Here is a 24,159-nt window from a genome sequence, read left to right as displayed (position 1 = left end):
GGCCAATACGTGCCCCCCGGGAAGGCATCTGCGATGGCCTGCGGGGGCAGAGCCTGCCTGGAGCGGAAATGGGTGTGGCCACGGCGAATGTTGACGTTGACCCACAGGCTGGGTGGCTCTGAGGTGAGTCTGGGGGGGAGGTGGCGCTCCCTCCCCACCCCCCATAGAGGCTGCCCCAGGCCCTGCCATATGGGGATGGAACGAGCTGCGTGGCATTGGGGGGCGTGCCCCACAGTTTGAAAACCTCTTCCCCAGAGGGAAAAGAGTTGGCCAGGGACAGGAGAAGATCAAGCCCTGGGGTCCTGCCCTGGCCTAGAGCGTCTGACAAGTGATCTTGAGAAGTGAAGTAGCCATGGGGAGTGGAGGAAGCTCCTGGGGTGAAGCCAGAGATAGGCAAGGAGATAGAGAGGTGAGGTAGGGAGGAGTCCAGGGAAACAGCAACCAGGTTGGAGACTGAGCAGACCTGGATTGCCAGTGAGAGGGTCCCTGGGCTGGGACCCGGGGTAACAGGTGGGACCAGGTTCCCAGTAGCACAGGACCTGGAGTTGGAAGAGGAGACTGCCTGCAACAGTATCTGGACAGCTTGTCCCGTGGGACTTTGTTATCCTAGAAGGGGGCACTATACAGTGACCTGGCCGGAAAGCTGAGTCACAATGAAGGAGGACTGAGTCAAAGAGAGAGAGGGGGCAGTAGTGCAAGTAAGCGTCAGAAGGGGGCAAAAGCTAAATCCCCAGACCCAGCCACCAGTAGCAGTGGGTGGGGAGCCCTTTACAGGCTGTGACTGTGAAAAGCAGCCACAGCACCTTCCCTCACTCATTCCCCCTCTACAGGGGACCTGTAGGCAGATGAATTTAGCTTAGGGCTGTGCTTTGGTGAGCAACAGTGTTGAAACAGTGAGCATTTTTACTCCCAACAAATGTGGTTTTGTGTGAGTATGCACAATATCTGCATGGCATGGCAATGTCTGTGACCAATACATTTGTTTGTCTTCTCCAGACGCCCTGTGTCAGAGGGCTGTGTGTGGGGTGGTGTCTCTGATTTGTGCAGCACAATATATGACCCTCTGTAAATTATCAGTTAAGTCATGTTTGCATAAAGTGTGGTCATACCATCCCTCCTGAAATTTCACTTCTCTGTGGAATGACTGCTGGTAAAAATTTCATACCTGGGTTTTTTTTCCACAACTTAATTTTTTTCTAGTGCTGGCAAAATTTTTTCACAATTAATATTAATAAAAAATGTTTACTGTGTTTAAACTTCAAAAATATTTTCATAAATAAAAATAACTGGATAGTGGGTCAAAAAGATTACTTTTTGCACTTTTTTTGTTGGGCTTTATTTCCCTGTTTAAATTCACAATCAATGAAATGTGGTCAAAAAAATCCAAGTTTGAAAAATGCTGACCTGCTCTATTTGAATCCTGCTAGCACCCTAGTTCTGGCTACTGGCCACAGACAACCAGACAGACTCTTTAGAGCATGGATTGTAAGGCCCTAACCCTGTCAACACTTACGCATATGCTTTACTTTATTGCCATGAGCAGTCCCATTAAAATGAAACACCTGTGTAAGTATTTGCAGGATTGGAGGTTAAGACAAGAAGCAATATAAATGTGGTGGAAAGAGAGATGCAATCATAGTATGCACATTTAACATATTTAACATATTTAAATGCCCCAGCTATATCCAAGTGCCTTATCACCTATCTTATTAATGGATAACTTTTTGTTGTAGGCATTATGGAAGAATGAACTGATTTTGCAGTTCACCTGGGAGGCAGGGTGTTCCATGGAAGCAAGGTACAAGTAGTAAAGGAAGGGAAGTGCCATAAAAATGGCCTCTGAAGAGCAGAAGGCAGTAACATGGTCGGTGTGGTAAGGACGGACACAGGACAGGTGGGATTTGCTCAGCCACTGGGTGCATGCTCTAGAAATGTCAGAAATGGCTGAGGTCACCTTTTGTTTGGTGACACAGCCAGCTATCTTACAAGGGAAAGTGAATGTGATTCTGTGGAACCTGGAGGGAGGAAGTTCATATTGATGAAGTTTTTGTCTGTGGGAATTCTGAGGAAGAACTTAAGGTTGAAGTAAGTTCCCAAGGCAGTTGTGTGGCTGCTTGGCTAAAGTGATGAGGCGTGTACGCTGAAGCAAACCCAATGGCATGTTTTAGGACATGTGCTTGATAGAGGATGAGGGAAGAGCCAGAGGACTCCTAGAGCCAAGCTATAGGACTGTATTAGAGCTGATGCTGTTTCTAGTTATAAAGAAGGCAAATTTATACCTCAAAAGGCGAAGCTACTTATGTGATTCTTAAAGCCCTAAGGATGTGGGCCAAGACACCAGAGGAGGGATGGTGCAGTGGTTAGGGTGCTAGCCAGAGACCAGGTTCAAGACCCTCCTGTGTAACCTCAGACTCTGTGGCTCTGTTCTCCATCTGTGAAATGGAGATAATACATCCCTACCTCACAGGTGCATTGGGAGTGGTGCAGATACAATGGTAAGGGGCACCTGAGGATTTAAACAATCTCTTAAGCAGGCTTCTATTGACCATAGCCCCATTACTGGCATTTGACGGCGTTTCCAAGCCTACAGTCATTTCAGCAGATGCCAACAGCTACACCCTTGGTGAGTTGCTACTCCCAGTGGCACAGATATGGCTGGCAGCTTATAGCCTATTCTAGGTACCTTTGTCCCCCAAACAGAATGTTTGTCTCTGTAGGGGTGTGCAAGAGTTTAATATGCTACTTGTACAGTCTTAATCATTTCAAGTTACCCACATCCACAAGCTGCTCTTGCTATTAATAACTAGAAAAGACCTGGCTGCTGCCAGACCCACCACCAAGGGCAGAACTGATTAAAATAGCCATTACTGTTGGCACACACCCGCAATAGTATGCAATAGACATTGTTGGCCAAGTTATTTGCCACGGTCCTACACCTAGCAGATGAAATCTATGCTCTGAAGCTGAAGGTCTGATTAAGTATGGTGATATTACTCCAACAGTCCTTGAGGGATACCTGAAGGATACCAGGGCTTTAGATAACGCTGGGATTGAGCCCGAATGGCAGTGTTGTGGCCCAGCACAGGGAAGAGCCTAAAATTTAAGATAGAATCACGTGTGTCTTGCAAAATGACCAGGAAGAAATTATAGAGAACGTCACATCTTCCATGTACGTGTTCCAGACACTACATATGCCTTTGGGAAAGAATAGCACCAGAGCTGTGTGAAAGGGATGCACCTACGTGGAGCGACAATTTTTTTACATCTGTAAACATTCTAACTAGATCTACAACTCTCCAGGTCAGAACATCTTGTCTCATATGGCATTCTGGAAAGAGAGAGTCCCTGATAATGGACCACAGTTTGCCAGTTCTGAATTCCATGCTTTTGGGAAACAGTGTTACTTCATGCATATTCCAGTCCTCATCACCATGAGAGAATGAACTGACTGGTGGAGAGAGCAGTACAACTAGCTAAGAGCATACAAAAGGTCCCCTGTATTAGCTCCGCTGAGTGACAGGGCATGGCAGCTGATGATAGGTCAATTGGCTCACATTCTGAGCCAATGTGAAAAAGTAAATCATCATCCTAAATGGCCTCGCTTAAAATGTGCAAGGCTGAGAGGTGCCAGATCTATGAAGTTTCAGGCTGTCTTCCTCAGCTGCTGGCATGTAGCTCAAAACGTATTGACATTTAGAAGAAAGACACTTAGTCTTGATAAGACTGGATAAGGCAAAACGGTGGCCACCACCCATTGCCACTGGATGTAGCTGTGCTCCATTCCTTGGCCCCATGTGAATCCACCTGACAGAGACCAACTAAGGTCCTCACTAGAGCTGTCCAGGATTCTTAGATGACGTGTTTTACTGTCGGAAAATACCAATGTATCAGGAAGATTTCTCAGCTCCATGGTGGAATTTCTGGTATATGAAGATGGCAAACACTGCCTGACAATAGCTTAATGGCACTCCTTTGGGATGTGTGATACCCAGGTTCAAGTCCTGCTCTGGTGAGGTCACCAGAGTAGTGACTTGAACTTGGCTCTTCTACATCTCTGGTGAGTGCGCTTACGAGAGGGCTATTCTGGGGTGGCTCACTGATGCTCCATGAAAAAATTCAAAAGCTCTTGACTTTATCCAAGTGTAAAAGGAAACAAAATGACAACACCCTCAAAATTTTTTGTCTCTAGAATTCCTGTTTTCCCATCAGCCCGAGTCCTCAATACAGAAGGACCAGGCAGCATCCGCAGCAGGTTCCAAACCCAGCTCGTTTGTGAACCTACTTGCATCATGGCCAGGGTGGAGGGAGCTAGTCCTGCAGAGGAGAGTCCTAACCATACTGAACATGAGTCTCCACTTCTTTGGATTTGATAATCGCTGTGAGTCAACTGGACAAAATCCTCCTCAAGGCTAAATTGTGACTGGATTTGACCTAGAATTAGTTAAACATTAATTATTGTTATATATTGCTTATGGGAAAAAAGGTGGGGGGAAAGACATGAAGTTGTGGGTACTGCATCTTTACATTGATAGCAGTAAGCTAGAAGCAGCAGATGGACAAAGCTTGTAGGCATAAGTTCTACAGTGAAGCAGAGTCACTTTATTAGAATAGAGGAAACAAGCATTTTTGCTGAAATTCCTTGTTCAGTGTTAGAAGAAAGAGACTGATTTTGTCACTGTCGCATGGCAGTAATAAGTGTGGTAAAGCAGGCGTGCTGGATCTGCTAAGCAGGGGACTACAACTCCCATCAGTTCCCTCCCCACGGCACATCCTTTCTGCTGGCTAGGTAATGAGAAAGGTCCTGAAAGTGGCTGGGCTTAGTTGGGAAGCAGCAGCTGGCCTGCGTGGTGAGCCAGGAGCAGCAAAGAAGCTGAACACAAAGTGGAATCCCCAGGAACGGTATGTGGAACAAGGCTGTGCGTGCTAGGTGTTACAGCTGGGAGCAGGTATGGGTGAGGCTTATCGGGGAGCAGCAATGGCTGAGCAGGGAGCCAGTGCAGATGGGTCCCAGTGAAACGCTAACTGAGCCTGGCCTGGAAACCTACAAGCTCTTACTTGCTGGAAAAGAGACTGGACTGTTTTGGAAGTTTGCCTGAAAAGGGCTGTGCCTAATTCTGCTTTCAGTTAGTACAGAATAGATCAAGAGTAATTCCACTGAACTGAATGGCATGATAGTAGCGTGGACTTGCCTTGAAGTCAGAACCCTGCCAACACGGCCAAATTCAGCTTGAGTGTAAACAGTAGTGAAAAGTTATGTCAAGGGTCAGAGAGGAGTAACAGTATCACACGTTCAGCGGGCATGCAGAGTTGGTACCCCTGCACGTAGGTAAATCTTGATCAGTCACATGATGTAACGCCAACGTGACACCAGGGGAGGAACTGCTTCAGTTATTTCCATCAGAATGGAAATTACAGCATGACCCAGACGATGCAGTAGGAGGGGCTTTATCTTTTGCTGTCCATTGCTCTTCCTGCTATACTCAACGCTCGCTCCCTTGGCATGTATGTTACCCATTTTGCACAACCACCGAATACCAAATCAGTGGACGCGACACAGCTTTACCACTTTCATCCACTTGGCACTGGGTGTTCCATGTTTATTCTTCTCTCCAGGACTGTGGCATATGTAGGCTGTGGTGATTAACACTGCTTTCTACGTACTGCTGCACCGTGATGTTTTTAAAAGGAGTCTGCCTGGCTGCAGCGGCAACTGCTACCTGCTGATAGTGGGAGGGGGGAAGAGTAAGGGCAGAGGACTTCAGCAGTGTTACTGAGCATGCTCAGTCTGTGTGAGCACGCTCAGTACAAACCAAGCAGCAAATGGGGGGGGGGCGGAGGGCACATGATCCTGCATGCCCCCCTGCCCCCCATGTATCACATCTGCCTGGCTGATTTATGAGGCAAAGTTGATACAGCATGTTAGAGGCGAGAGAGCCACATGTTCACACTGAGATCTCTCCTGGAGACAGCTTTGCAATTTTCCTTATTCCAACATATGAAAATCAAACTTGTTTTGTGGCAAAATGTAAACATTTCCCGGTTTTGCTCAGATGTACTCCATCCAAGTCAACTTTTTATTCTGTCAGCTGGAAAGGCTAACTGGTCTTGGTGTTGCATAATCTCTCTTCACCTAGATCAGTGTTTCCCAAACTTGGGACACCGCTTGTTCAGGGAAAGTCCCTGGTGGGCTGGGCTGGTTTGTTTACCTGCCCCGCCCGCAGGTTCAGCCGATCACGGCTCCCACTGGCCGCGGCGCACCACTCCAGGCCAATGGGGGCTGTGGGAAGAGCGGCCAGCACGTCCCTTGGCCCGCGCCGCTTCCCACAGCCCCCATTGGCCTGGAGTGGTGAGCTGCGGCCAGTGGGAGCCATGATCAGCCAGTGGGAGCGGCGCTCAGCTGAACCTGCAGACGTGGCAGGTAAACAAACTGGCCCGGCCCGCCGGGGGCTTTCCCTGAACAAGTGGCGTCCCAAGTTTGGGAAATACTGACCTAGATAAAGCAGAGGGGTATGATATATGTAGTTAAGCTGCAATTGTGGTGGACACATCTGTGCATTAGACTTAAAGAGTCTATGCCTGGAGGTTAACCAAGCTAAAATCCAGTTCCCTGTTGCTATATTAACTCTGCAGGGCTAACAAGTAGTAAAAACCGATTCCAGTCATTAACAGAGTCAGAAGAGGAGATGCTGACTACACACAGGAAGTACATCTGGCGTGTAAGAAGCAGTCAATTTTATGTAAATTCTTCTGACTCTAATTCCCCTTGAACTCAGTATTATAGGGGAAAGTCACATTGCTTGGGGCAGGTTAGTGCTGAGCAATCTCCAAGAGGCTATAGGCTCTATAGGAGTCTTTCTATAGGCTCCAGTGGGCTCTCGATCAGGCCCACGTAGAGAAGAATGTATGGACTGGTGGAGAGAAGAACTGCACAGCGAAGGTTAAATGAACATTACAATTGCAAGGGTGGTGGTGGTTAATAATGGGAGAGAATGGGGGGGGGGTACGTGCTGCCTGGCACAGCCCTCTTCTTACCCCAGCGTGTTCTGATTGGTGCACAGATGCAGTGGTGCCAAGCCTTCCTCGCTCAGGAGGTTGGGGTTGGCTCTGTGCTCCAGCAGCAGCTCCGTGCAGTCCGTGTGGCCTCCCTCGCAGGCCTCATGCAGAGCACTCTGGCCTCCTGGAGCCATGTTGGGGTCTGCCCGCCAGAAGAGCAGGTGACGCACACAGGTAGTGTGTCCATTTCTGGCAGTGATGCACAGTGGGGTGGTCAGTTCCCTCTTGTATTCCAGGGACCACAGGCCTGTAGGGCAGAGAGAGAGAGAGAGACAGAGAGAGAGAGATGTGAGAAGGATGGACTTGTGATTAGGGCACAGGATAGGGACTCCTGAGATCCAAGCTCTTCCACAGGCTTCCTGTGTGACCTTGGGCAAGTCTCTTAATTTTTAAATGCCTCAGTTTCTGATCCTCAAAGTGGTAGCCATGCTTCCCTTCCTCCCAGGGGTGAGGATAACTTCATTAGCAGCTGCCCAGCTTTGATCATTACAGCGCCAGAGGGAAGCCAATAAATGACTGGGGTGAGTGGCAGACACAGATGTCAGAGACTTTGCCCTTTTACACCAGACAGACAAGGTGGCTGAGGTGATATCTTTAATGGACCAACTTCTGTTGGTAAGAGAGACAAGCTTTCGAGCCACACAGAGCTCTTCTTCAGGTCTGGGAAAGATATTCTGAGTGTCACATCTAAACACAAGATTGAACAGACAGAATATGTGCGGCTAACTGCTTATGCTATGCTAAGGGCCCATTCAAGGTGAAGTGGTCTGTTATTTTATACAAGACATACAGTAAATGTTATACTTTTCAGCTGCACAAACTAAGGCCCTGTCTACACTACAAAGTTATGTCAACCTAACTTACGTCGACATACAGCCCCGGCAGTTATAAAATAGCTTGTGTGTGCACACACAGCTCCTGGTGTCGGTGGTGGGCAGCCTCACCAGGAGCACTTGTATCAAGAGTATTGTCAGTGTGGGGCATTGTGGGATGGCTTCTGAAAGGCAGTAAAAGTCGACGTACGCAACGCAGTGTCTACAATGCTGCTGCGTCGACCTGTGTACATTGACCGTGACTCTACGCCGCTCGGGGAGGTGGTGAAACTAAATCAGCATAGACAGGCAAATGACATTGATGGGAGCCAAATTTAAGTGAAGCCACTTCCACAGCGATGTAAGGCAGCTCATGTCGAACTAACTATGTAGTGTAGACCAGGTCTGAGAGAGGAGCAATTAAAATATAAAGCAAAACAAAGAGACTTGGCACCTGCGGGCCCCCTCCCCTGCCTGGCACACAGTGCACAGGAAAAGGAATTTGAGAAAGTTTTGAGCTGCAGAAAATGCCTGAGTGTTTGCAGCTCTTTAATGCACATTGCTCTCGAAAAGGATTACTGGCTCCGCATTCAACACAATTCTGGTCTCTTTCTTTCCCCCTTTTTAGTTCTCTGTGTGTGCAGCCGGTGCCCTTTTGCTGAATAAAACAGGGCAGTGCATGTACATTTTTTCACTCTCTGAAAACTTCGGGGCTTTCAAAAGGCCCGTTTAAGGTTGTTAGCCACTCTGAGCAGTGGTGGCTATAGGGGAAAAGAAAATTCCCCAGTGAATGCACATCAATGGGCAGGATTTCACATGGTAGGAATACCGTCTTATAATGATGGAAGAATCAATATCATGCCTGTAATGAGCCGCAAAGGGTACCTTATTCAGAGACTTAACTTCTTCCCCTGAGCCCACGCTGAGAAGTTTTAAAAGACAGCTTATTAATTACCCACCTGCATCTAATACAGATTTGTAACCTGTTGAGGGCTGTGCCTGACCCCTGGGTGTGCAGTTTACTGCTCATCCAGGGGAAAGCCTGCGTTAGCTGGACTCATAGTGGGCCTGAAGTAACAGAGCCAAAACAGGAATTTGATACGACAGTGACCCTGGACATAGCAACTGCCCTGGCAAGGATAGAGTTTGGATTTGCAAAGAACTATGTGCGTGCATTCCATTCAAGAGGCTGGCTTCTCTGCTTCGTAGCTCCTGTATGAAGCTAGCCATCAGAAATGTGCTGGTTGCTCAGTTCCACTGCCCCCTGCTTGCTTTATGTACACACAATCCCCTAAAGCCAATATGCCATGACACATAGCAGGTCAAACCCTGCAGGCTGCCTTCTGTAGATCAAGAGCTACATTAGTTTGGGAGCCGGTGCACCCTCTCTCTAGGTACTCCAATAGCTCTATAAGACCCAAGTCGTGCCACCAAAACATACATAAATAGATTTCCCCAGCATGCTGGTGAAGCATTGGCACGGGAAGCATTGTCCCCTCTTTAGACATGGGCAACTGAGGCAGAGAGATGAAGTGTGGAGTGATGAAGTTCCAGGTCTCACGGGGAGTCTGGGGCATCGTTGAGGTTGCCCAAGTCCCAGGCTAGTGCTTTCCTCTAGTGGTGTAGTTCCACATAACCAGACTTCCTCCCGATGCACAGGTGGAAATCCTGCAAATTATTTAATCCCCTTCCCTTCAGTGGTAGCGACTCAGGATATTAAAATCCAGGAGTCAATGATGTATGCATGTATGGTGTATCTCCTCTCCCAAACCCTTCCATTGCAGGAAGGATGGAGGCTATTGTTTCAGACCAAAGTTTTGGGCGGGAAGATTTTGTGATTGCTTTGACTGCCTATTTTGGGACTGCTTTTGTCCCAGCTTTTCCCATCCCTTGAACCAAAGGAGGTGCTGGGTAAGCGCTATGAAATGTCACCGATCCCATTCAGTATAGACACAGTGACACATTAAACGCAGGAAAGCGTTTAAAGAACTCCTTAGACAAATGTCTCCCCTTGAGCCCCTGGGATCGGTTCAAATCTTATTTCTGTCACCACTCCCTGAGCCAGGACATCTAGCACTTCATGGCAACAGCAGAGAGGGAATTCAGATTCGTCTGCTTCAGAGGCCACTTGAGCTAAAGGGGCAAGTACAGGGCCTGTGACCTACAGCTGAGTGGTGACGACACTAGGTGGAGGCATACATTCATACTAGTCGTGTGTTCGTTTGTAGGTGGTGAGGGCTCAGCCTAAAAGTCAAACTCTCAGTTTCTGCATATTTTAATATGTACAATGTACTCAGAGCAATTAAAAATAAACCTCATTAAAGCAACTTAGCCCATTCTGACATGAATGACTTTTTTGTCTATTGAGGCCGTTTCAGTGACACTGGTAGGAGCCCTGCTTTTTCAGGCCTTGCCTCAGCAGCCATATGCCTAACTTCAAGCAGGGAAATAGCCCCATGGAGTTCAACCTCACCTGCTTTAAAGATAGGCACAAGCTGAACTGCACTTTAGCCCTCTGCAGTGTGGCCTAGTGGACAGACTGGAACTTGGGAGACCTGAGTTCTATTCCTGGCCTGCTGGGTGACCTGGGAGTCAGCCTGGGGCGTGATCTCACTGGGTGCGGTGCTTACTGTTGGGTAGAACTGATTGGAAAATGGAATTTCCATCCTGTGGGAAATTGATATTTGTTTGTGTCCTGAACTGGGACAAAAACCTAAAATAACCAAGCTTGTGGCACAGTAAGGAGTTCAGAAAGACTTTGATTTGGAAAGGTTGAAACGCCATGGAGAGGCAGTGGTGCATCATGGGAAATGTAGTCCAGCCAGTGAGATGGGCTCATAGGGGAGTATGGGAGCATAAGAAATCCAGAAGTACAACTCCCATCTGGCCTGTGGCAGCTCAGCACACTGACCTGAAGGAAAACATTTAATTTCAATTTTCTCTAATGGAAAATTCTGTGAAAAGCCCTCTCCTTTCCCATGGGAGATTTTGTTTTCAGTGAAGCCCCATTTTCTGACCCTCAAGTGTTTTGTTCAATGTTTTTACCCAGCCCTGGCACTGCGAATATAGTTCCATTGCCCATGGTGGTTCTGCCTAGGCCTTATGTAGGTGCACAGTGGGAGGGAGGGAGCTGGTGCAGTCTGTGCAGAATGGCATTGTGCGCACTGGTTATTGCAGGCTCTGCTCCCTCACTACTTTCCCGGGGGGTCATAGTGCTAATGGGGGGCTAAGAATAGGCAGAGCCTGGGTGTAAAATGCTGCAGGGATATAGCACACTGCATGCTCCAGGAAATCTTCCATCTGCCCAGGGCAGGACATCTCCAGCGCGCCCCCTGCTGCAGAGTCGCTCTGCACCCCTTTATCCCTCTGCCCCGAATGCAAAGCTACCTGTGAGCGGCACAAACTGGTCCCATGGGACTACCCTTGGTAATAAGCACTGTGGATACAATGTTCAAACATGCCAAAGTGCCCTATTAAAAACAAGTTAGGCACTTTAGGCTCCTCAATCACTGAACATTTTACCCTAGATCTGTTAGTGCAAATTTGCAGAATCAGGCCCTTCATTTTCCCTGTCTAGAGCACTTGCTAACAGCGAGGCACTGCAAACATTTAGCACAAAGGGTGCATCTGCCGAGCACATTGTACAATCATCTCAAAAGAAATCAGACTCCTCTGTAACATATTAGCAGGCTACTTAAAAACAGAGTGTAATTCATTTAATATAAACACACCACACCTTTCTTTCAATCAGTGTTAGTAAGTGCCTGTTTACTTTTTAAACTGGTCCTTGAAAGCAAGAGTACCTGACAATCCAAAAGAGGCCAGGCTTTTCACTTGCCATTCCAGCTCATTTTTACTGATCTCAAAAATCAGATTGACGTCTTCATAATATTTATCAGTCAGGACCTTAAGGTTTCTCAGGTCTCCCGTGACCAGTGCTGTGTAGTACTTGTCGGCTGGAGCATGAGCCATTAATGGGTGCTCTGATTCCACTTTCCGAAGGATCTGTAGCTTCTCTATAATGGGTCCCGGCAGCTCAACCATTGCAATGCACTGCAACTTATTTTAGTACAAGACCTATCTGTGTGGATAGATGGTCTTTTATAGTTATTTCCATTGTCCTGTTACCATTGTCCAATTATAATCCAGTTAGGGCTCTATTGTTGTTGTATTTATAACTCCAGTGGGGTCAGATGATTATGGTTACTTGATACAGTAAGGGTCATATGGACTTCTGGATACAGCAACAGCAAGTCTGCCTAGTTATATATATACATATACATATGTATTTAATCACAAGGTGATAGCTAAGGTCAAATGTTCACCGTGCAGCTTTGTGTCAGCACCTCTGTGATTAAACTCCCGTTTTAATTCCAGACAGCAGGTTGGCGGAGAAAGAGACCAGTTTAATCTGGGAAGAAAATTTCCCCATAATAAAAGAAACCACCCATCCCAAGGCCTTTAACGTCTATTTTTCCCTGGCTGAATGAATTTATATCACTTCTGGAGTCTTCTGGAGTCTGTGTAAAAATACTTGTTGTAAGTGGTTTATCTGGGAGACTTTTTTTTCAGGACTATGATCCATATTTCCAGTGCTATCGACTGTCATATGCTTTTGAGCACAAAAGAGCCATTAGATGCAATTGGGTTTCACATTAAGTGATAATACTGTGCTGCAGAAGCCGTGCTCAGAATAGAGTCTTCTGAGTATCTCAAAGCACTTTACAAACATGAATGAATTAAAAACTCACAGCACCTTTTGATCTAAGGATTAATATCCTTGTGCTGTTTATAGCAAAGAGACAGAACCTAATCCTGTTACCATTTAAATTAATGGCAAAACTCCCATAGACTTCAATAGGGTTTCAAGGGTGTTTCAGTTCTACTGCTCTCACTGAAGTCACTGGGAGTTTTACAATGGGAGCAGGATCAAGCCCTAACTAATATACTCAAGCTCACACAGAATGACTATGCAGAGTCAAGAATCGACGATGGCTCTCATGACTCCCAGTCTGATGGCTTAAGCACAAGAACATTCCTCTCAATTAATAGGTTTCATATAATCTAAAACTTTAAGATCCATGTCCATAACCCCCCAGAGTAAATATCCAAAGAAATCTCCTTGAGAAAATACAATGACACTAAAGAAATTGCAACCCAAAGAAGCCAGCAAACAGTGTACAAAAATGGAGGAGTTGTGGCCTTGTGTTGCAATTCTATTACATCTCTCAAACTAAATAGGGTCACTAGTTGGATGGAATATTTGACAGACTATGTAGGTGAGGATGGATGTGATTTTGGCGTTTCTGTAGAGGGTGTTCTTTACAATTTGACAGCTTTCCATTGTTTCCCAGAGTTTGTCACTGTATTGCTTTGTTTTCCTTTTACCTTCTTTCCCACAGACCCATGTGTATCATGTCTGCAGTATAGATGCCACTATAGCCTCTTGTGCCACCTCATCAATGCTACTGCAAAGAATCAGAGGACCATGTAATGAAGCACAAACCCCCTGCTCAAAGCAGGACCAATCCCCAACAGTCCCAAATGATAAGTTACTTATGTCTCATTCCACTGGAACCAATGGCACTAGTTGTGGAGTAAAATGCTTCTCTATCCGACTAAGGGTACCACAATGTGTTCCAAAGTGATCGTCCTAGTTTCAAAGTTTTTGTCATTCTTCCTTCCTCCTAATCCTCAAGAGAAAGTCCTTGATATATAGTTTCACTGGATTATTTTGGGTGGGCAGACTAATAAACAAGTTTTAGTTTTAGGGCCTGATCCTGACAATAATTATGCATGTGAGTAACTCTACTTAATGGACTGACTCAGATCTGTAAATTACTCACGGATGTATTTGCAGGATAGGGCCCACAAAGGTACAGCACACAAGCATGCCTCCTCCATTAGCAATAGCATTACAACCATTAATCTTTAATATGTTGTAGTATCTTACCCTTCTTTCTGAATGTTTGTAGAGTACACCTCATTTAACAAAACATTAAGCAATTTTACTTCTTCAGATCAAGTGTGTCTATTAATAATGACTCAGATTGTCTGAGCTGATTTCACATTATTAGGAAAACTCATTATTGTCAAGTGAAAGAGCACAATATGCAAAACTAAAAAGAGTAAATTGAGAGCATGTTTCCTAATTTATTACCCTGAAGCTGCTACATAACAGCTTAGTTAGTTTCTAACATTATATAGGTTTCAAATCATAACTTCCAATACTGTCAAACCCAAGGATTCAAAATCACAAGATTGGCTTAAAAATCAGGAGATTTTTACATTTGGGGGTTTTTAGACTCCATATGACTTTTAAACCTTTAGGGTGTATTCTGGTTAAGTTTTGAAGCCTTGCTCCACAACCAAGAGAACTAGACATTTTTTAAGTGAAATTCAAGATTTTTACATATTTTAAGAAAAATTCCAAATAAGCATGAGAAACATGATAGTTACAAGAGGTGTCAACACTGATTAATAGTGTAATCTCTAATGATTGTGTATGAACAAATTTAAAAGTAAATAACTAATTGTAATTGAGACATGAGTATTTCATCCATAGTTGTGTAAATATAGAAAAATAAACAAACAACCCTTCCCCCCACAGGAGATAGGAATCTCATTCGAATTCTTAAAGGAGGTAAGATGCTCTTTGACTGTGATCTTAGCTCTGATATTTGTAGTCCATGAAAGTACTAGTAAGTGCTAGTGTTGGCAGGACTTTTTGTGGAAACAAGAAATTGAGAAAATATTGGAAAATATTCAGCATGTAAATCATGCAGTCATAAATATGAGCATTATTAACATACAGTTAAAATTTTTCAAGTAGAAGAATCTCTTCAGAGCTTACCTTCTAGCCTTCTTATCAGAACAGTACTTCTTTCATTAGTACTATTGTGATCAACACTAAAGGTGAGGTAGAAGAGCCTGCATTTTATAGGCTCCTAGACGTCTCTTCCCATCATGCTTTGCGAAAAGCAGGTTGACCGAGGCCTCCCTTTTCCTTGCTATTTCAGAGAATCATGTCTGCTCTAACCATGTCTTAAGTGTGTTCTCCAGGTAAGGATGAATTTTGTAAGGTCTGCTTCCTCACTTTGTTTTTTCTCTCTCAAACCATTCTGTCCCAGATGGATAACCCTGTGAAAGGAAGAAGGAACCCATTCTTTTTCAGGGCTGCATTCTTTGTTTGTGAACAAACAAGGAGGGAGGATGCATTTATCTTGTTACAAAGCATGGTACCTTTTCCCCTAAGGCCCTTTTCTCATTCCCAGGGACAGTTTGCTTTATTGCAATAGCGTTGATATGTTTACAATTATTGTGCTGCTTATTTACCTGTGGAAATTACTCATGTGACTTAGATATCCAATTAAAACAGCTCATATTTACATATCGGGTTCTTGCAATTGATTGCACACATGCTATAGACTAAGAACTTACCACCAACATTATTAGGAAATGATGTTGAATCATAAATAAATTTGAGACAACTGCGATGGAGAAAAAGGCAAAGTTTGTCCAATAAATTATTAATTATAAATTATTTGTCCAGCTCAAGCATAAACTTATTGTTCTTGAGACTGATTCTCTGCTGTCTTGCATCGTGTGATTTGGGAGCACTTTGCACACTCTGAGATATGTAAATGAAGGCACAAAGTACAAGGCAGGGGAGAACCAACACCCTTGGTTGGACTGTAGATCTGACACACAATTATGTAGGTCAGGGAAGACAGAGAGGACTGTGAAACTCTTCTGAGAGACCGAGCAAAGCTAAGCGAATGGGCAACATGATGGCAAATGAAGTTCAATGTTGATAAATGCAAAGTAATGCACACTGGAGGGAAAAATGTAAATGACTCGTACACCTTACAAAGTTCGGAAGTAACCATATTAATTCAGGAAAGAGATCTGTCATTGCAGGCTGCTCAATGAAGACCTCTGCTCAGTGTGGTTAAATACACAGAGCTGGTCAAAATTATTCCAGTGGAACAGCTTTCCATTGGAAAATGCTGATTTGACTAAGTTGCCTGGTTTTGTGGGAACATATTGATTTCATCAACATTTTTGAAGGGAAATTATCCAAGCATTTCGATAAGGTCACAATGTTCTGTTTTGACTCATATCACACACACACATATACACACACACACACATATACACACACATATATACACACACATATATAACACATTTTAACAGAAAATTCCTGTCCATCTCCAATAATAGTGTACTAGTGTCCCCTGCTGTCTTTTAAATTTGGTTTGGTGCCGGCAGAAAAATTATAGCTCTCTGTTTAATTATAAATAAAGACGTTCAGATATGGATTTAGGTTTTCACTGGCCAAAGAAAGAACACTCCCTCAATATCTATGTAGACATTTCATCTGAATCCACATCAAATCAAATTTCCCATGACGCTGATGTTGGCAAAGAGAACATTGCTTATTATTTTTGCCCTGTGTCACACAGCTATGAAATGGTAAGGTGAATAACAGGGTGTGAAGCTTTGGCAAACTGACCTCATGTCGTATGGCTTGTGAAATTCCATCAGTTACAGAAGGTTTGCTTATTAGCATACCCCATAGTGCTATCACATATACAATGGTCTCTCCCCACTTCTCAGTGATAGCTAAGTACAGTCGTGATGTCTGACGTTACCAAGACGTCATTATTTTCATAAATTGTGCTGGAAGACACTTACTTGTACACCATGAAGTATCATAAATAATTTAAAGTAAGCTCCATTTGTCCAAATCAAAGTCAAAAGTATGCAATGATGCATTATCCTTGCTCTCCTAAACTGTGTGTTCCCTTCAAGGCTAATCCACAACATCTGGTAACTCGCAATGGGGCTTCCAGTCATTAATGTGAATTTTCAAGGTTTTACCGCCTTGTTCAAAGATGCAGCATGACGGCGAGGGCAGAGCTGAAACGTCACCTTTGAACACAGCTGACTTTAAATATGAGGGGAGTAGGGGCTTGAATTCCTCTACGTTAGCAACTCCCAATTTGCTCCCTCTGTCTCTCTAGCTGCTTTTATATGCCTTATTGCCATGTGCCTCACGATTGTTAATGACTTTATCCCTGCAACACCCCATGAAACAGGGCGGTACTTCTATTCCCATTTTGCAAAGGTCCAGAGGTACTCAGACTTCTAAGGCTACTGGGCACCTCTGAAAATCAGGCCCTGTGGGACTTGCCCAAGTTCACACATGCAGCCTGTGGCAGAGCTGGGAATTGCACCCAATCTCTTCATGCCAGGCCAGTGCCTCAACCACTGACCCGTCTTCATTGCCCACAACCTCTGCATTCTGACCCCGCAGACTCCAGGCTCCAAAAGCTAATTCAATACAGAGCATTTAAGCAGCAGATTCTGCACTCTGATACCCCCAGGCCTGAGGACTGGGCCTAATCAGCAGTCCTCCCAGACCTCTGATAGCACTGCTTCTTCTTCCCAGCTGCTCTCTGTGTGCCTGCTTCATGGCTCTTTCTCTGAATGCTGCACTGCATGGGAAACCAACTTACCTAAAAGGGGAAATTAAAAAGTCTGATTGTTCTCTCGGATAAGTTCTGGCTATTCCCCTTGTATTCCTCCCTCCCTCCAACTTTTTCTTGTATTTGGAAAAAAAAATTATATAGAACAGTTTAAAAACAGAAGAACCAGGAAAATAATGTACCCCCCGAGTGGATTAGACAATGACAGGACATACTGAGTTGGCTTACTTGGACAAGACTCATCCTTTTCCTCTCTCTCGTTCCGCATGACTATTAGAGTTGTGGAGACTATGGCCACGGTGTCTCCAGCATGGCCAAAAGTCCTGAACGTGTGGAAGCCGTCCTGAGCGCCAGTGAAATCCCCTTTCCGTGTGCTATGTCCTGAATCCAAGTCTCTGCCTTCCTCTGAGAAATGGTTACAGGCCACTCTTGGAACTAGTTCTATATCGAACTTTGTTCTGTTTCCTGGCTGGACAGAGGAGCTGCGATGCTCAGAAGTGTGCCCATTCCATTTTTCTCACTATTTCCACGGGAAAGAGCTCCTGTGTTGATACAGAGGCATAACACTTTTGTCTGCACATTGTCCTCATACACACGATGCAACAATAACTTCCGGTTGCTTTAATTTTAAGAAGTGACGTAGTGTTTGCACTCTGGTATCAAGATTTTCTTTAAAGGGTTAGAGTGTTAATATCGAACTCAAAGCAGCTGAAACAGAAGCAAAATCGTTGTGTGGCGGTCGTTTTGGTGCCACACTGCCCCTACGGGTGACAAAAAGTAGCTGTAAAAGCAGTGATGTAAATTGTTCAGTGTAACAGAGGAGATTGGGAATGTTGGGGTCAGCACCATGTCATCGGGTGGCTTGCCCCTCTAAGGCCAGAGGCCTGGAAACAATTAGTCTGGGCTAATTAGCCTGCCCACCACAGCTGAGTGGCGATGTGGGTATTAATTCGCTGGCTATAAAAAGGAAGCTGCAAGCTAAGGTGGGGATGTTACAGAGGGCACCAGGCAGGAAAGCCTGCGACAGGGGCTGAACCAATAGAAGGGACTGCAAAGATGTCCAGCTGGGGAAGCCTATGGGAGACTCGGATCATCTAAGAGAGAGACTACAGAGCTATCCAGACAGCAGGGAAGCCTGGGGCTTCCTGTAGCAGGAGCTGCTGCTAGAGGAAGCTGAGATTAACTACTCAAGAAGCTGCTGAACTAGCAAGGGAGACTCATCCTGGCCTAGCTCCCTGAAAGTTTTGCTTGGGCTCTGTGCTAAGCGCCTTTAAACCATTGTGAAAGTGCTCCTTTCAGAATAATTTATTAAATGGAGGGATGCTGATGTTAGTTAGAGAGTTTGGCTGCTCCTTGACAGGGCTGTTAAAGTGAACTAATTGTTACTTTGTCATAGGGGAAACTGAGGCAGGCCACAGCAGAGCCACAGGCAGCCACAAGTGAGTGCTTGGGAGGTGACAGTGACCCTTGGGCATACCAGGTAGACAGAGAAGCCAGCAAAACTCAGTAACCTGGAACATAGAGGCCTGAGTGCTAGGATTGCAAAAGATTCATGTGATTATTCCTGTTAGGGAGTGGATGGAGTACTTAGCTCCGTTAGATGGGCTTTTGTTCAAACTCTAATTTACAGAGAGAGGCAGACTCCAACAGAGTTAAATTATGAGTGTTATCTGCCTGGAAATTGTTCTAATGCAAGGTAGGGTTGAGAAACACTCTTCAGTGCGGAGAACAAATTGATCTTTGATCCTAACCTGATTGCTGCACTTACGGAGGCCTGTCTGCTAGAATAATGTATTCAATTTTTTGAAACATGGCAAACTCCGAGCATAGGGTGGAATATTGGAAAGAGGCGAAACTGGGGTGATGATAATCAAGCTTGGAGCTAGTCTAAAGTGCCAGCTCATAGCATGGAAAACCAGTGCCCTGTTAGACTATATCTAATTTTCAGGTAAACAAAATTCCGTCAATTTCTTCCCATTCATGAATGCTACTTCTTCACAGTATTAAAATAATGCTATTTTAAGTATCTATTTTTGCCATTTAAAAAAATATCGCAGTTACCTACTAGCACTAAAGGGTGCAGTTGAGCTTGTGGCTCCTTCATCCAGTCATCATTAGATAGCTCTATGGTGGCATTCACATGTTTAACTTCAGTGCAGATCAAATCCATCACTGTGTTCTCATCCCCGACTTCCAGGGCAGACTTTAATCTCTTCACCAAATCGGAGCTGGACGGGTGATCAGGAATACAGTCAAAGCTGGACATTTTCAATTCTTTGCACTTGGGAAGCACGTTTTATTATTTTTAATACAGCGTACAAAGTCAGCCAGTTGTAAATGAGAAGCGCGTGTGCTTTTGCTATAAAAAGACAGCTCCGCTCATGTTACACCAGTTGGGAATTACAAGGGGAGAAGGAGCCAGATGTAAGGGAGCCACTGAAAAGAACCATACACAATAAACTATCTTTCGAAAGGTGGAGGTGATTTTTTTTTTGTTAACTTTGTGTTTGTACAATAAGTGTAGCAGGGGAGAAATTGAGACAGGCCCTCCCAGAGGACTTCCAGAGGAAAGGCTGTTGCATTCAGAACTGTCACACAGAACAAGGAAAAAGAAAAACCCTCACCCAAAACACAATAAACCCTCTGTATAATGCTTAAAAAATAGTTTGCTGAGATTAGAGTTTCAAAACCTCTGCTCAGCAGGAGAGAAGCTTTTTGATATTTCTCTCACTTGAGAGATCAATTCTAGTTCAGCAGGGGGGTCAGTCTGACCAGAATGGTCTAATTTTGACCAGAACTTTGTTTTAATTTCCAGTTTTCCCTTTGTCTGCTGAAAAGACAATAATCATCCAAAGAAAGAGAGACAAATAAAATAAGGCCATGCTCAAAAAGAGGTCTGCCGATTAAACAATGCATCACACATTGGAGCATTTGAACTGTAGGATGGATTTAAGGAAATATCCTGTCTACTGTGTATTAGGCAGAATCAAAAAATGCTTGGGTGGATGGACAAGTGTTTTCATTAGTGAGGTGAGCTGGTTAATGATTTTGTAGTTCTTGTGGCTAAATTGTGTCCCCAGGCTAAAATCTAGATTGGACGTAGGCTGAATAGCTGGGCTGGATGCTGGGAGGTGCAGTCAGGAATCTTCCTCCACCCCTGGTGGTAAAAGCTGCTTTAGCCCCATGACTGAAGTGGCATATGGAATTGCACATTTGGAAATGGCCACAGATTGGCCAGCAATCAGGGCAGCTGCATTGGTGCTGACTCTTTGGTATAGCCCTGGGCAAATCAGGGTTTGGACCGATTGCAAGTAGGGATAAACCCCAACTAGCTCAGTGTATGCAAACCCCTACATGTAGAGGTCAACACGAGCTCAGCTACGCTGATCCCTAGCCACTGATTGTTGAGTTGGGGCTATGACCCAGTACTAACCAAGCCTGGGTGTGGATCATATGTCGCCTTCCGGTGCTGAGATCTGTGCAGTAATGGATGCCCTGCCTCATGCCCACCCATCCAGCATAGCTCCCCCACATCCAGCCCCCCCATTAACACAGCAGAACCCCACTAATTGCCCGGGGTCTTGCCCAGCTACAGAGGAGAGAGTTGGACTTGCTCCTCATTGACTCTGAACATACCCTGGGGTAACCCAATAACATCAGTGATGTTTACCATAGACTCTCACTGGTGTAAGTGAGAGGAGAATCAGGCCCAACATTAACACAGTTTTGAATTAGCTAAGCAGGAAACTAGAATTCCCTTCAATCCCCTTCCCACTGAGTGATGACCTTCCAGGGTGGAGATGCAGGCACACACCCCTCCCCTGGTTAATATGGGGAAGTGGGAGAAACTCTTCTATGAAATACCCTGACCCAGGAAATAACTTGTCTCTGGGGAAAGGTAGCAGCCATATGGTAACCAGCTCAGGGCAGCTGACTGCAGGGGAATCTGCTGTGATATGGGGGGGAGCAGGCTAGGACTGGCAGAAATTGCACCTGGACTCAGGTCTGTACAGACTTTGTTGGGAAGCTGCAGAGACTGGGCAGGGGTCCTGCAGCCAGACGGCTGAGAAGAGAGGGGCCTGAGGGAACTTGTGGAGATGCAGAACCAGCAGCTGGCCTGGGCTTTTAGAGGGATAGGGACCTGGAGAAGGCTACACCCAAGGAAGTGCCCTAGACACTGAGAATTAGCCTGGGCAGTGTACCCTAACTGGGATTGATCTCAAGGGACTGCCCTTGTAAAGGGCAATTATATACAGCCAGGGCAGTGTGGGCTCTTGCAGCCTGGCAACCACTGTGGCTGAAGAAGCTCGGTGTGTGGAGGATGCCATTTTGTGCTACAGAATGGTGCCCACCACATGGCATGACCTCTCGAAAGTTCCAGAGTGTGTCCTGGACCATTCTAGCACCACGACACCACTGGCCCCAGGGCCCAAGCAAGGAACCACCCATATTTACTTTCAATTGTAACTAGTTAAGCTACTGCACATAGGATATTTGCAACCTTCCCCTTTTCTACTAGCCCTATTAAAATATCCCTACACTTACTTATGTGGGACCCACCAGGGCTATTGTCTATAGGGCCCAGCAGCTGACACACCTTTAACACTTGCCTCCAAGTCATGGTACATCTGGCTTCAGAGGGCAAGTTGTGTACAGTCTCTGAAGAAATGCTGCTTTGTTGTTAGTTTTGTGATGCAGGTTCTTTTGGGGAAGCTTTTGCTCTGTGCCAATAATTGACTCTCTTTAGAGAGATTAGGACAGCGTTGCTCCCTGAGTACTGTTTGGGCTGAGATTCCTGAAACAGAGGCTGAGGTTCCTGAAACGGGTTTGCCCATGTGCTGTTTGTGACCACCCCTGTTCAGGGACTGTTGAACACAGTGTAAATAATTTGCACTAAGAAAATATCCATCCACCACATCACAAATTTCTCCTTCAATGGGAAACTGACCTGTGAGGCCTGAAACCTGCTTCTATTTGGCATAGAGATTGCCAACAGTGACCTGCTGAGATGATAACGGTTGATCACAGGGGACTGCAGCCCAGGGCTCAGTCTGAGAGTGGGAGAATTGCGTGATTCCACCTCTAGAGAGAGGGCGCCGACTCCGTGGATGCTCCAGGGCTGGAACACCCATGGGGAAAATTTAGTGGGTGCTCTGCACCCACCGGCAGCCAAGTTCCCTGCCCCACCTCACCTCCTCCTCCCCTGAGTGTGCCGTGTCCCTGCTCCTCCACCTACCTCCCAGTGCTTGCAAGCTTCTGGAGAGAGGGAGGAGGAACAGGAACGTGGCACGCTCAGGAGAGGAGGTGGGGAAGAGGCGGGGCCGGGGTGGGGATTTGGGGAAGGAGTCGGAATAGAAGCAGGGAGGGGGCAGAGGGAGGTTGAACACCCACAGGCACCAGTAGAAGTCAGCGCCTGTGAGAGAGGTGGTGACTAGAGGTCTATGTGGGGCGTGTGCTTTGAGAGACCAGGAGGGGTCAGAGGTGTAGTTAGCAGGGTAGTGGTGACAAGTATCACTTCCTAAGCACAATGATAAATCTTAGCCCACTGAGCTGGGGGTGGAAGGACCCACTGACGCCCTCCAATAGAAGGGAGAAAAAGTGTAGAGCCCACCCCACCCCAACAAGAAAATTGTGGAGTGGAAGATGACAAAGAGCAGAAAAAAAAACTAGTTAAAAATCAAAATAAAAAAGACACATTAATTCATACAAATAATATAGTCTCTCTCTCCCTGATTTCAGGATTGGCATCTTGTTTTGATAGCAGGGTTTACAATCAAAGGCACTGATTATGTTGCGCACAGTAGTAAAGCAAAGCACATGCAAAAGTGTTTGTAGCTTAATGCTTTGATTTTGGAAACATGTAGGGCTTTGCATGACTTGATTTGCATGAGTAAAATTCACCATGTGCCTAAAGTCTTGGTTGAGTGACCCAGGTCCAGTATTCGTGATTTAAGAATAAAGACTATAGAGCCATGATTAAAAATTTTGACACTGGATGCTAATAGTTGATCTGTGAGAATTAAAGCTGATTAAGGTGTGCAGCTGTTCACTTGGGGGGCAAGCTGAGAGAGAGATGGTGGAGAACATGAGAGGTGTTCTCATAGTCTCAATGGAAGGGAGTTAGAAAATACGCCAAAGAGCAGAATGAAACATAGTAACATTGCATTTCCCTATACATTGGAGCTTCTGATTTTTAAGTCAGTGTCCCAACGTTGGGCTAATTCCTCTGTCTAGCTTCACTTGGGAATTATATCAGCTGACACCAGTTGAGGATTTGGTCTGACTTGTTTTGCAGCTCAGACCTCTACATAGCGTTTGTGGGTTAGATCCCTGGCTGGTACACTTTGGCGTAGCTCCACTGAGAAAACCTTCGGAGATTTCAAAAAAAAAAAAAAAAAAAAAAAGGCTTTCAGGCCCAGTTCTAAAAGGTATACAAGAGTCGAACTCCCATTGATTTCATTGGGATTTAGGCAGTGGTGCTGGAACAATTTTTATAATGAGGGTGCTGAAGGCAGAAACTGTATTTGGGTTGTTATTACTACTTTAAGCTGGGGGAGGGGCAGCACCTACGGAGTTAGATACCTAACTACCTTTGAGGAGTTAGGCCTCAATCCCCCTTTATACAGCATAAATAAGCAAAAGGGCACAAGCCTGTTCTTTTCCTTTGAAGGACAACTTAAAAGTTGGACAAAGATTCAGGATAGTTGAACCCCTGGCAGGAAGGGGAATTTCACTATGGCATACCCCATAATTTTTTTGCTACATGCTGCTTTGGGGTTGCAATGATCTTAAGATAGGAA

The 24,159-nt window shown here is 45.4% G+C and overlaps 1 protein-coding gene across 1 annotated transcript in view; it reads right to left on the bottom strand.

Annotated features, from left to right (window-relative positions):
- ASB18 (ankyrin repeat and SOCS box containing 18) overlaps positions 1-11,909 on the bottom strand; it is a gene marked incomplete at both ends in the record, with an annotated part of 33,687 nt that extends 21,778 nt beyond the window's left edge. Inside the window, 2 exons of the mRNA XM_084643330.1 lie at positions 7,033-7,300; positions 11,669-11,909. Coding sequence (XP_084499456.1) covers positions 7,033-7,300; positions 11,669-11,909 — 509 coding nt within the window. The remainder of the gene's footprint in view (positions 1-7,032; positions 7,301-11,668) is intronic.
- Positions 11,910-24,159: the final 12,250 nt, after the last annotated feature.

This window comes from Lepidochelys olivacea, assembly GCF_965140295.1.
Source record: "Lepidochelys olivacea isolate rLepOli2 genome assembly, chromosome: 11".
Taxonomy (NCBI): Eukaryota; Metazoa; Chordata; order Testudines; family Cheloniidae; genus Lepidochelys; species Lepidochelys olivacea.
Note: the sequence above shows the minus strand (reverse complement) of the source record. Positions and strands in the feature narration are given on the sequence as shown.